Genomic DNA, 14,204 nt, shown 5'->3' on the forward strand with positions numbered 1-14,204 from the left:
GACCTTGTTTCCAAATAAAATATAAAATAGGTCTGGGAGTATAGCCCGGAGGTAGAAGGCCCCTGGGTTCCATCCCCAATACCACCAAAAACAAACAAACAAACAAACAAACAAACAAACAAACAAACAAGTTTACTTCAGTATCATCTGTAAAGGAGGAATTAATTAATTGCCAATTATTAATTATTGAACACATTAATAGCATAGACAAAATTCAGGATGAATATTTAACTGCTTAGGAGAAAATAAAACTATCAATCGATTCTTAGATATATATGTTTTGATACAAACATACAAGGCCCTTAGAGTTATTCAGAAACTTAAAAATTTAGTCATTAAGTACATCTGATTCTACCTTGCTTTTTTAAAATTTTTGGTGCTGGGGACTGGAAACAGGGCCTCACACATGCCAAACATGTACTCTACCTTGTAGCTACATCCCTGCCTCCCCACCGATTTTGAGTACAGGAAGATAATATAGATTAAGTGGACCCTGGGGCCAGAGTTGGCTGTAGAAACCTCACTCTCCTATTATATAATGGACAAGAAGTTGTTACCGTTTTTTTGTTGATGAAGAGTAAAATGCATGGAAGTTCCTTAAATGAAAGTAACATAACTGAATTTGGAAGGAGCTAAATCAATTTACTTTGAGTAGCCTATACTAAATACTATAGGTATTAAGGGATATTCACCAGTTGCTATGATATGGATCATACAGTGCTTCTACTTTCTTATTCATTGTGGTTGTTTTGTGAGGTCATTTTATGACAGGAAAATCAGCACATTGTATGTTATATGCTTGAAAACACTGTTCAGTATGCTTTTCATCAGTGTATTGAAAATCTTGTGTTTAATGATCCTCAGTTGAAGTACCAAAATTAATTACAATGTAATCTACTATTATGGTGGAAAGAGGTTTAGTGCATAAGAAGTAGAGTTTGAGTTTTACTCCAGCATTTATCTAATAACTAATTTTTCTTTTCTTGATTTTTTTATAGTTGTCTTGCCTTGTGAATGAAGACTGTGCCTTCATACAACAATATATGGCTCTCAGAAGTTACTGGTTTAATCTCTAAATGGCTTGATATCCAGGATATGAAGAGATTTTCATATAAAACCAGTACTAGAAAAAATCCAATATTAGAAATGGGATCATTCCGTATAGAAAACTAAAGAACCATTTATTTGATGTTGTCTTCTTAAGTGAATTTGAAAAACAAATTAAAACTCTAGATTGTGAGTATTCCAGGATACCTATATCTTATTTGTAAAGGAAGTATGGCTGCCATAATGGTACATGGTTATGTCCAAATATGCAAAGACAAGGAGAAGTCTTACTCAAAAAGAGCACTCATTGAGACAGTGGAAGGACAGACGGAAATTAAACTGCTGCTCTATTTCAGCACTGGAAAAGTTAAAACTTTTCAGCTAAATGATAATATTAAAAGTGTGGCCCTCAGATCCTATGGAGAAAACCAAAATCACCTGTATCTAGCTTTCAAAAATAATGACTTACTGTTTATAGAAATGATGTCCTCCACAGACGCTAAAAATTTGAAGACATTCCTAGATAGAGTCCATCAAAACCAGCTTAAATCATCCATGATACCTGATGAAGAAGGTGGTGTCTTTATGGGCAGAAAAACACAGAAGGAGATCAATAAAACTTCACTGCATAAAATTTGTAAGAAATCAACTACTGAATGCTTTAAGATAGCCAAAAAACGTGTAACATTTGATTTTCAGAAGATGCCATCAGAATTTTTAACACTTACTAATAAAAAGTTCTTAGAAAGTCAACTTACAAGTAGAAAAAGAATGCTGTCACTTTGTTCAGAGATGAATGGAGACAAGAAATCCCAGAAAGAAGATAACTTAGTAAGCAAATTCAAGACAAATACAAGCCGCAAGTTGGAGAAGCTATCACAGTTAGGAGATTTAAAAGGGCAAATGGAATTGCCATTTAGATCTTCATTATTTACCAACTTTAGTGAAAAACCTTATGTAGATAGTACTTGTTCCCAAACTCTCACTGAGAAAATATTTTTTCCATTAGTTTTGGAACCAAATTATAGTGTGAACAGCCTAGAACAGGGTGAGGTTGAGATGTTTTTCATATTTCATGTAAACAAACAATGGCAAGGGCTCCCCAATTTGGGAAACACTTGTTACATGAATGCAGTTTTACAGTGCCTGCGTTCAGTTCCATCATTTATTAATGATATACTCAATCAGGGTTTCCTGTTGGGTAAAATTCCATGTAATGCTTTTAACATGTGCTTGGTACACCTGCTTGTTTTGAAATATATTTATAGAACTAAAATGAAAATGAAGTTACTTATGACTCTTAAAAATTCAATTTCAGTAGTTGCAGATATATTCTCTGGTGACAGACAGAATGATGCTCATGAATTTTTAAGTTACTGTTTGGATCAGTTGAAGGGTGCCATGCAAAAATTAAACACAAATCTGAAGACTAAAAATGAATTGGGGGAAGAAATTTTACTTCAGCAGGATTTGGCTGATAATGTCAGCACATTATTTTCTTGTCCTGTCATCAATAATTTTGAGTTTGAGTTGCTGCACTCTATTTTTTGTAAAGCTTGTGGTCAGGCTGTTATCAAGACAGAACTGAGTAATTATGTCTCCCTCAACCTCCCCCAAGGAAAGAAAGCACAACTTTTGTCTGTTCAATCTACTTTTGATCTTTTCTTTGAAACAGAAGAGCTTGAATATAAGTGTGAGAAGTGTAAGCACAAAAAGTCTGTTGCAGTGCACAAATTCAGTAGGCTACCAAGGGTCCTTATTGTTCATCTGAAACGCTATAAGTATAGTAAGCATTGGTCATTACGGAAAGATATGCAGAAAGTTTCTATTTCCAAATGTTTAACATTATCTTCTCATTGCAATGGGGACACAAAACCACCTCTTCCTCTTAGCAAGAATTCACAACTTAAGGATCTCCAGTTTTTTAAATTTTCTCAAAAGATACATTCTAAAATCCTTAATGCATCAGCACTTGAAACGAAGATGACTCCTAAATTCAAGGATGCCCTGGCTCTAAGAATTGAATCAAACAAGGAATCCAAGCCACAACAACTTCATAACTTTTTAAGAGAGGCAAGCAGAAAACATCAGCAAAAAGACCAGAGAAAAGATTCTAAGCTGACTATAATAAAGTCAGAAGCATTGTGCTCAGGAAATGAGAAACTTATTGAAAAAGAGCTATTAGATAACTCAGTGACGTATCTGATCAACAAAAATGGAGGTACATCCACCAGTCACCCAGGAACAAATTGGGTAGATGTTCAGCTTCAAGGAGTGCCTGAAAATTCCGAATTAAATAACTGTGAGGAAAACAGTATCAGTGAGAATAATACAGATTTTTGTGAAGACAGAAAAACCAGAATTTCTGAAAGATTGCGAGAAGTGAGAAAACGGACCCAGCAGAATGATAAGATGAGAATCCATGTGCAAGGCCCTCAACAAGCACTTCCTCTAAACTTGCCAAAACAAAATGCCCAGGTGCACACAGAGTACCTCAGAAAACCTATAGAATTAAGTGCCCAGAAAGCTAAAGTGAATTCCAAACGTTCACTTGATCCAAGTAGGAACCCTGGAAAGAAAGATATTTTAGAAGAGAAGACAGAATCAGAGGCCAAAGAACCAAAAGGAAATGCTGATAAGAAAGATCCTCATACATATCAGCTCATTGGTGTTATTAGCCATCTCGGAGATTCCCTTCATTCAGGCCACTATATCAGTGATGCCTATGACTTCAAGAGGAGGTGCTGGTTCAGTTACAATGATCTACAGGTATCAGTTATCCAGGAGAGAGTGATGCAGGAGACTAGAATTTCCACAGGATACATCTTCTTTTACATGCACAATGAGACCTTTAAAGAGCTAATGGTAGAGGAAGAAAGTTCCCAGTCTTGTAGTACAGAGCCAGAGAAGACCCCTATGGAGAAATAAGAGAATCCTCTTTGCACAGATCTCCTTGACTACCTCACTTACCACTACTTTCTTTATGGAAGGAGAACTCTATAAATGTTTCCCAAAGGTGAAGTTGCCATTAACTCAGGACCAGAGTTAAAAAGAAATGCTTATGGAGGAATCTCCTTTCTAACCCTGACATACCTCAATCCCACAGCACTGCCTCATGAACACTTATCTCTCCATGATTGGAACTGTGCTCTCCATATTTTAATTCAGTAGCTTTATAAGTGTGATCTTCAAAGCAGAAGCATTAGGTGTACAGGAGAACTCACTTGAAATGTAAAAAATGGGTTCCACTCTAGATCATCCAGAAACATGAGGCAGAAGGCAGCAGTCTGATGGAGATTATGATGGTTTACAAAGTTCAAAAACCACTACTGTAATATGTAAATTACTTTGGTGTATTTTGTCATTGAACATTTGAATTGCTGATTTTATAAAAGGTTTTGATTAGATTTTGTCTAGTTTTAGATATGCCTTTCCTTTGTGAACTTAACAAAATAAAAATCAGTCTTCTTCTGGTAAAATAGTTGCTGGGATCTTGGCAACTAAATCCAAGTATTGTCTGACAATACAAATTAGATGCAAAACTCTTCATCCTTTTCTTCAGTGCCAAGGGAGCTACACACCCTCAGACTTTCATCTTGAGAATGGAAGTTCATTTTCCCTCAGGAAATTGGCCTGCTTTTCCTATTTGTCTTCTCACAGGCTATTGGCCCTTGATGATACTGAGTCCACTTGGTCATTTTGATCTTTGAGGTATGCTTGGATTGTTTGAAAGGGACTTTGTTAACCAGGACTTTATCTGCAAAACCATGAACATTCTTCTGCATTCTGCATTAAAAGACTTAATTCCAAATTTTGTTTACATATTTGTAACTTACAGTGTAATGGCCTTGTTCCTTCAGTGGTAAATGTTTTTTTTTTATTTTTATTTTTTTTGGTGGTACTGGGGTTTCTGGAAGCCCTTCTACATCTAGGCTACACTCCCAGACCTATTTTAACATTTTTATTTGGAAACAGGGTCTCCTAAGCCAGCGCGCGCAGCTGGCTTCGAACCTGCGTGATCCTCCTGTCACTGCCTCCCAAGCGTGGGGATTACAAGCGTGTGCCACCACGCCCGGCCTCAGTGGTAAATGTTTTAAAGACAAGTTATAGGAAGATTTGAAAGTCTTACTTGTTACTAATTTGATACATTAAAAAACCTGTATGGAGATGATCTGAGGAAAGCCTCATGAAGCCTGGGGTGTCATATTCTGTAAGAGCTCTATGTAATCCTGGGTCTTACAATTCTCCTGATACTGAGAATTTGCCATCTTTGTAACGCTGTTTTGCTTTTGAAGTAGTGAATCTATAGTGCTTTACATCACTGTTAAGAATAAATAACATGTACTGAGGGTTTCTCACATCATATAGAGGGATTGTTTCTCAATCCTACCTTAACCACGTTTAGAGTATGGGTGTCTTTTAGTATAGTTGCAATAATCCAATAATTTTCTGAAGTTATTAATCCTAAAGGCTTTTCATGAGGTGAATTAGAATTTTAGTGGTGTGAGGAAGTTAGCCACTGCATTCTTAATGGAAAAGCCAGATTCTAAAGACTGAGGATTCTATTCTTAATACAGTGTAGAGATCTGAATGGTACCTGAAGATTGCTGAGGTATGTAGGTAAGACTCTCTTAAATTTAAATAATCACTCTCATAAAAGAGGTGTTACAGACATAAGAATTGTTCAACTTCTGTAGGTTCTGAGGCACCTGAAGGATGAGGTTAGAGTTGCATGTAGAGGAGGAGAGTGACAGCTTAGCTTCTAAATTCAAGGCTTTGACCTCTTTGAGATAGTTAATTCTGAGTCCATTTACATGGGCCTCAGAACCTAGCGTTTTCGTAAGAATACAGGATTTGTTTTGAAAGAAGTACAAAGATACCTATATTTCAATATTTAGAAGTTGTGAACATGTATTTACATTTTGGTTGTACTTCTTAGCATGACCTCCAAAATATAAATCAGATCAAAAGGCAAAGAAGATAGTAGAGTATCTATGATGGGGACAATCTTTGGGTAGACTCCATTTTTGCCTTATGAAAAGAAATTGAGTGCTCAATGACTGGTTGTATACTATCTATATGTTGTTATTTTCAATAAAATATACCATTCTTCAATGATTTAGTGGCTCTCATGAATTTAAATTGGTTCCCTAATTTGTGAATCAGGTTTACAGGTAATTAGTAGAGATAAAAACACAATTCTCAGTGCATTTGTTGTCCATCATGTCTGTAACAGATTACCAGAAACTTCATAGCTTTAGAAATATCCATTTCAAGCCAGGCATGGAGGCACACAATTATAATTTCAACATTTGGGAGGCGGAGAGATGAAGATTGTGGTTCGCAGTTCACCTCAGCTACTTAGTGAGGCCCTTTGCAACTCAGTGAGACCCTGTTTTAAAATAAAAAATAGGGCTGGGAGTGTAGCTTGGAGGTAGAATGACACTGGGTTGCATCCATTACAGGCTAAAACTTCTACCTGTAACGCTACATAAAATGCAAAGGGATAAAACCACCATGTGCCCTGGTGCACAAGGTGCCAAAGGTGATATACAGGGTCCCAATTAGTAGGCTTATGGAGAAGAGTTGGAAGTATTCATCCCTGTATGTATTAGTAGGCTTACGGAGAAGAGTTGGAAGTATTCATCCCTGTATGTATGGCCTTCCCCTGATACACCTTCCTATATGTGCAAGTTGGCAGGGAACTACGGCCAATCGTAATGTCTGAAAGCCCAGAGATAGCTATCTGGGAGAAAATCAATGGGCTTGGTACCTATTAGTTTCTGCCTGTTCCATCAGTGGTTGGTATTCGGTATACAAGTGATGTTCTGATATAGTTTTTGGGGCAACAATCCAGCATTTCAGTTGGTCACAGACCAGTTTACCCTTTCTATACAAAAGGTGCTGTGCTTACAAGCTCTACACATTCCCCCATTAACTAGCCTCAACTGTTTCGATGGGGCAGGGGAGCATTATTATGGTTTCAGTGTGGGAAGTCCTCTATTACAAGGGTTACATGGTGTTATTTGTTCCATTCTGGGATACTGTGGTTCCAGATTCCTAAGGTAGGCAAGTTGTCTGCAATAGTAGGGGCAATTCAACACAGGAGACCTTCAGCTGCTTCCACTGTCAGATCTGTGCAGACCCAGTAATGAGAGGAGTGCAGTCTTAGAAAGGTGTGTGCCCAGAAAAGCAGGCTATTCCCTGCCATTAACCCGAACAGTAGAATATAGAGAAAAGAGAGACCGCCATAGGTTAAGTCCTACCCTTTCAGGACAATACAGTGCTGTGAGAAAGCAGTGGCTGGAATAATGGCCACTCTAGGGTAAAGGTACACTAAAGCACCCTGGGTAGGAGGTAAGGGGTTAGGAACATCCTCCTTAATATACAGTGGAATAGGCTATATCTTAGGACCTGTGTACCTTCCAGAATCATGCTTTCTGCTCATGGGAGAAGTTTGACCTGTACTGGGTAGAGCCAGGCAGCTATCCATGGGTCCATTTGTAATTGGGCCTTTTGTCCTAGGCCTCATGAGTCCAGGAGTGAAACCCATGAATTCTGAGACACTTGCACATGTCAGGGCCACTCCCAGACATCTTGCCACCCCAGGGCCAAGGGTTTAGGCACAGGGAGTAATAGGGCTCCCCTTCTTTGGTGGGGTCCACAGTGCCAGATACTCTGCTACGAGGTGTACTAGGAGGCTGGGGGCCACATTTCCTCCACTCCGCATTATTTCTCCTGGGAATGCTCATCCAGAGAGGTACTGGGGGCACTCACCTCATCCTGTCAACTACATCAATTGTCAGGGGCCTGGTCAGGGGCCAGATGTTGATTACCGGGGAGGTTTCAGTGGTGAGATCCTCAGGGAGAAGAAAGCACTTGGATTTGCCATCTGGAGAATAACAGTAGCTTTATTAACAGACCTATCCCTTATATAGGGTTCTAAGGAAAAGGGTGTATGTCCATGCCAGCATGGAGTGTCCGTGTGTATTGAGTCCTGCCCAGTCATACTTACATAACTATATTAATAGTTGCTTTTACATGGGGTGAGTGTACATTTGAAGCTGCACGGGGTGAGTAGGGTCATGTCCTCGCTGCCAGTCTGTGCTTCCTTTTGGCCCTACACACCCATGTTTTAAGGTCAGCAGCCTTGATTCTATTTTGTCTTGAAACAGAACATATTTACAGTTAACAAGAATTGGGATGTCGACATTTTTTATTATTCAGCCTATGACTTATGCTTTATAAAAATGGATGGAAAACTACAACCTCCACAACAGCAAAATCAGGGTGGCTTAAGACTCATACCTATGAGGAATGAAAGTCTGAGTAATGACAAGAGGAGAAAGATCACAGCTAATACCCTACAGTGAGCCTGCAATCATCACACCATGGGAACCCCAAGTTGAGCTCCTTTCCACAAGCCAAACTACCATCATAAGAGCTAAGGAATTAAGAGCAGTGAAACTCAGGATATTACATAATGATATATATATATATATATATATATATATTTTTTTTTTTTTTTGCAGTACTGGCGATGGAGCCCAGGGTCATTCTACCTCCAAGCTACACCCCTAGCCCTATTTTTTTATTCTTTATTTTGAAACAGGGTCTCACTGAGTTGCAAAGGGCCTCACTAAGTAGTAGCTGAGGCTGTCTGAGAACCGTGATCCTCCTGTCTCAGCCTCCCAAATGCTGGGATTACAAACATGCACCACCACAACTGGCACAAAGATGATTTTATCTACCACGGCTAAAAAAGGAACCAGACCCTGACTAAGCCAAGACATGAAAGGAGAACAGTAATGTGCACCTCCAAACTTTGGAGCTCTAAAATATAAATAACAATGAACTCTAGAAGATCACCAATCCAGCTCCCTAGGATTCAATATACAGATAGAGTACCTGACACAGAATCTCATATGCCTAGTAGTGATTCCTGGGTGGTGACACTGTACAGAAAACAACACCCATACACCCCTACTCCTATTCCTCTCAAGACCTAAACTAGTTGGGTTGGCTAAGGTGAGTAGAGGACTTACAGAAATGGGAAACTGGGAAGAGACCTTAAAAATATGGATGAGAACATCCACTGAACTTGCATATATCAGATTACTTGCTATACACTGAACAAAATTTTGAGAATTCCCAACTTGGAAACCACAGATCAGTTCAGGCCAGCACTCATTCCCATTGCAAAATAGAGAGTGCCTTGCTCTGTGCTCCTAGATTGAGCCATTGTTGGACCAGGTGGAGGGAAACACCAATCCAGGGTATGACCGGGTAGAGGGGATCACAGAGTAAGCAGGGGAGCTAGTACTGGAGAATGGAGACTAACTTTTCCACTAGAGGAGCAAAGAAGGTGAGGCTCTGAACTCGAAGAAAAATCCTCATTGGATGCTAACTCTAACTCAGAGAGCTGAGACATGGATAATAGCAGGTGTCTAACTGGGTTGGGGTGTGGGGAGTCTGCATAATTTTGTACTTGGACACCAGTGATTGTGAGACTGCAGTGGAGCCTCTCCCAGTCTGCTCTGCCATTCCACTGTGCTCCGTCAGTGAAGTACTGAGGAATTCTCTAAGCAATGGATACTCAACATACCTCAGATCAAGCCTCTCTAGCAGGAGGCTATAGCACTCTGAGTGACCCTTCATCCTACCCCACTCCACTCTATTGTCACATTCCATCAGTGAAATATTGAGGGAGTACACAATACTCAGAAACTCAGCCTACCCCAGTCTGCCCCCTTCTGGCTTTCAAGCTGAACGTGCTCTGCAAACTACCTCCAACTTGACAACTTAGCTTAAACCCAGGCAGCTAGAATACAGTGGTCAGGAGGAGCGAAAGCTTTGGATCAGAGCTCAGGAGCTGCTTTTACATCTCTTCAAAGGTGGCTTTAATCCAAGAAGAAACATCTGGCAAAGGATAAGACTATTCACATCTGCCCTATTCAATCCCTTTTCAATAGGGAAAACTTTGTCATATTTTGTTAAATCTTAAGAGTTTTTATTCAATGTTTGGTTCTTACTGTATCTGTCTGCCTGTGACTTTTGTCATTTTTTATTTTGACTTTATTTTTATCTTTTTTCCTCAAAGAGTTTTATGGAATTTAATGTTTATATCTTAATACTAAGAACACATGGATTGAGGAGTTAGCTTAGTATTAGAGCAAGAATGGGCCCTTGGTTCAATCTCCAGCACCAAAAGAAAATAGAAAATTAAGAATATTAAGAACAATTCTTTAAAAATATGGTTACATACACAATTAGAATTTACTAAGCCATAAATGTGAACAAAATTATGCCATGTGCAGCAAAATGGAGACAGAGAATATTATGCTAAGTGAGATCAGCCAGTTTTATAAAGTCAAGGGTTACATGTTTTCTTGTATATGTGGAAGCTAGAACAAAGACAGGAAAGTATTTATACTTCATACAAATTAGAATAGAGACCAGAAGAATAGTAGAGGAATGTGAGAAAGGGAAGTGAACAGGGAAAAAAAGATTGAGAAAAGAAACAATTCAAATAAATACATATACATATATGAATCTTTCACTACCAGTCTTACTAACATATTTGTACAGGGAGGAAGGAGAAGCTGGGAGGAAGGTGGAGAGAAAAATAAGTTATTCTACTTTAGTTTATATTTTGTTTGTTTCTATTTTTGCTTATTTCACTCTCTTCTTTCTTTTTTCACTCTTCATCCTTACTTATGTGATAGTTTGCTCCTGTACATACCAATGGACTCCTCCAAACCCAACTAAATATTTCCTGTGTTTTTCAGTTTCCACCTATCATAATCACTCTCTCACAATTATCTCTGTCCTACCTGGCTTGGTACTTTATATAAAGCCAGTGGACATGATAGGAAGTTCCAAATTATATAGTTTGACTTCTCAAACTACTTCATTATTTATTGTCTCTTTCCTCACTTCTCTAGTAGCCAAAACCACTTTACTATGCTTGCTGTACCTCTTAGCATGGTATGCTTACCTACCTCTTCTTTTATTTCTATCTCTAAAGACCTACACATATTAAACCCTATCTTATTTCCTTCCTTTATCCCCTTGAAGACTTTAAATTTCTCTAACCCCAATATCCTACCTTCCCATTAACTAAAGAACTATACTGTCACCACTCTTTAGAAATATTTAACTCACACAGCTTCCTCCCATATCATACATGTTATTGTGTCCATTAAAACAGAAGTCCTGGAGGGCACACATGATAAAATTCTCTATGTAGCTTATAGATAAAGGTTGTAAATGTTGCTAACTGCTGTCTTTACTATCCAAGTGATTGATAATTAATAGACACTTGGTTCATAACAATACTATATAGTACTCAACTTTACTATCTCTACTATCTACTAACTGCAACTACACAAGAGATTAGAACCTAAGGTAGCACCACATATGTATGAGACAAAATCAGTACATCTAAACCACCCACCCCAACAGTTGCAGTGCCATCTTGCCTCACAATGCCGGGACTGCTGGCACTGTGCTTCCAGAGACCCCCAGCAAAAAAGACAATGACTTGAAGAGAAGTAAGCAGCTGCAGCTTAACAGAAGTGTAAGCAGTCAGCTCCTTCTGCCTGAACCCTGGCTAAACCATGCAGCAGCAGCTGCTGAACTCACCACATTCTCCAGAGATCCAGAGCAACACTCAAAAACTCTGTAAGTGAAACAGCCATCCTCGTGGGAGATTGCCCAGAGCAGCTGCAGAGACTCATACAGCAAGTCATTAAACTCGCAGGGTCTGAGACTTTGCATTCACCTGGTGAAGGTGGGGGTGGAGTCTGCTGTCAGACTCAGCAGAGGCATGAATTAGCAGACAGCCCCCAGGGCCAATTGGGCAAAGAGGCCTACAGTACCCAGGGTACAGATCCCTGGTAGGGCATTCTGGAAATCAGCAAAGACCACCCAATCATGGTGACTGGAGAGAAGTCAGACCAACCCAGCCCTATATGTGGAAAACATGGTATCCTACATATACACTGGATCTGTCCTAGTGGCACCCACCATATATGTAGCCAGGAAGAGACACGGGTTCAAGGTCTTTGGAAAGAGTGGAGAACTCTGTTTAACACTAGATCCAGCACCAGTGATATTCACTACCTGCTTAGACTGTGAAAGTCTCAGAGATAGGTCCTTTTTGAGAACTCAGAGACCCAGGCTTGCAGTGGGAAAGGTACCAGTGGCACTTGGTGCCTGCACAGAGACACCAGGCCAAGGTTCCAATCATTGAAAGAGTCCAGAAAGTGGGTCTATAAACTGACATTATTACTATAGGTTACAGGGTAAAAGAGAGTGCTTCGAACATGCTGGAGAACTTGTAATAGAATATGAACCTTAAACAATGAAATAATTCATGTAAACCCAAGAAGAGTCTAGGGGACAAGTCTGTTCAGTATTCATATATTTTTAGGGTTATATTATTTTGTTTCTGTTTTGTTATTTTTTGTGTGTACTTGTTTGTTTGCTCTCTTACCCACCCCTTTTATAAGCTTCTTTCCTCATTCATATCTACTCTCTTCTCTCTGTCCCTTTTCATTTTTAATTGTTCTTTTCTTTGTCTTGTATTAAAAACACTTCATATTCCTATACTAAGTACTCTACATTGGTTACAAGAATCCTCTTATATATGCACTATCTCTAATCTCTACTATATATTACTTCACTAAACTCAAACTCTTATTCTATTCCATCCTATATGCTACCTTACCCTATTCTTACATTTACTACTTCATCACCTTCCTCCTCACTCAAACCTTACCACTGAATACAACATAATTGTCCTTTTATATACCAGCTGAAATTTACAGAGTGAGAGAAAGTTATCAAAAGCAACAAAGATACAAACTTAAGAAACATGAAGTCATGAGGAAGACGAAGAGTAGGGAAAGGTTGTGATCTCATGACCACAAATTAAAAGAATGCAACAACACAGAGTTATAGAGATAGCCAGAAGGACAAATAAAATATTTCATAGTAGAAATGATAAGGGATTTCTAAAAAGAGTTTAGAACTTGAAAGAAATAAAAAGTAAACAAAGAATCTGACACCCTGGACAAGATCAGAAAGAAGCTCTAAAGGAAGAGAAGGATGTAATAATTTAAGTAAAGGCATCAATGCAAATTATAGATTAGACCACATGGGAAACAGAATCTTGCTCTTAGAAGATGATCACTCAAAAAATGAAAGTATACTATATAATTTAGGAAAGAACAACTTGACAGCATGAATTGGAAATAAAAGAGATATGGGCCTATTTTAAAAGAGATAATCTGAGAATAATAGAGGTGAAACCAAAGGGATCAATAATCTCTTAAAAATGTAATAGCAGAAAATTATCCAAACACAGGGAAAAAGGTCTATACACAGGTACAGAAAACTTATAGAATCCCCTTTAGACAAGATCAGAGAAAAGGTTTACCATGCCACATAATATTCAAACTGACCAATGTAGAAGCCCAGGAGAGAATTTTAAAGGCAACAAAAGAAAAAGACTAAGTGACATAGATGCAAAACAATTAGAATCACTCCAGACTTCCCAAAATAAGTCATGAAAGCTAGGAGGGCCTGAAGTAACATATTCCCAACTCTGAAAAAACAACAACAAAAACTTGCAGCCTTTATTTGTTTGTTTGTTTGTTTTGCTTTGCTTTTCTCTCACACTATCACTAATTCTTTTTATTTTATTTTTATTCTTTTTTTTCTTATTTATTTTTTCTTGTTTTTTGTCATTGATTTACAATTGTTAGCGTTGTATACTGTTTTGTTACTTTATTCCTGTTTGAATTCTCTTTCCCCCATTCCTTTTACAAACTTCCTCATTATAGCCTATCTACTCTCTTATCTCAAATATTTTCTTTTTTCCCTTACTATATCTCCTTGTTTAATATTCAAGGTATTTCGTATTTCCATTCTTAAATACTCTACTAACTACAAGAGTCCTACTATCTAACTTTGTCTAATTCTCAACCAGATACTACCATATTATACTTAAATTCTTACTCAACCTAATCATATCCTCTACCTTACCCAAATTCTGTACCTATCACTCCAGCTATTTCCCCATTCCCAACCCCCAGTGACACCTCTAAATTCCTACTACTAAGATTGGATTAGACATAACACCCACAAAAGAT

The 14,204-nt window shown here is 38.4% G+C and overlaps 1 protein-coding gene across 1 annotated transcript; it reads left to right on the forward strand.

Annotated features, from left to right (window-relative positions):
* Positions 1 to 1,278: 1,278 nt before the first annotated feature.
* On the forward strand, positions 1,279 to 3,975 carry USP26 (ubiquitin specific peptidase 26; the record flags this gene model as incomplete). The annotated part of the gene is made up of 1 exon (XM_080718938.1): positions 1,279 to 3,975. One exon carries the CDS (start codon positions 1,279 to 1,281, stop codon positions 3,973 to 3,975), a length of 2,697 nt encoding a protein of 898 aa, XP_080575064.1.
* Between the last annotated feature and the right edge of the window lie 10,229 nt (positions 3,976 to 14,204).

This window comes from Muscardinus avellanarius (genome assembly GCF_963383645.1).
Source record: "Muscardinus avellanarius genome assembly, chromosome: X".
Taxonomy (NCBI): domain Eukaryota; kingdom Metazoa; phylum Chordata; class Mammalia; order Rodentia; family Gliridae; genus Muscardinus; species Muscardinus avellanarius.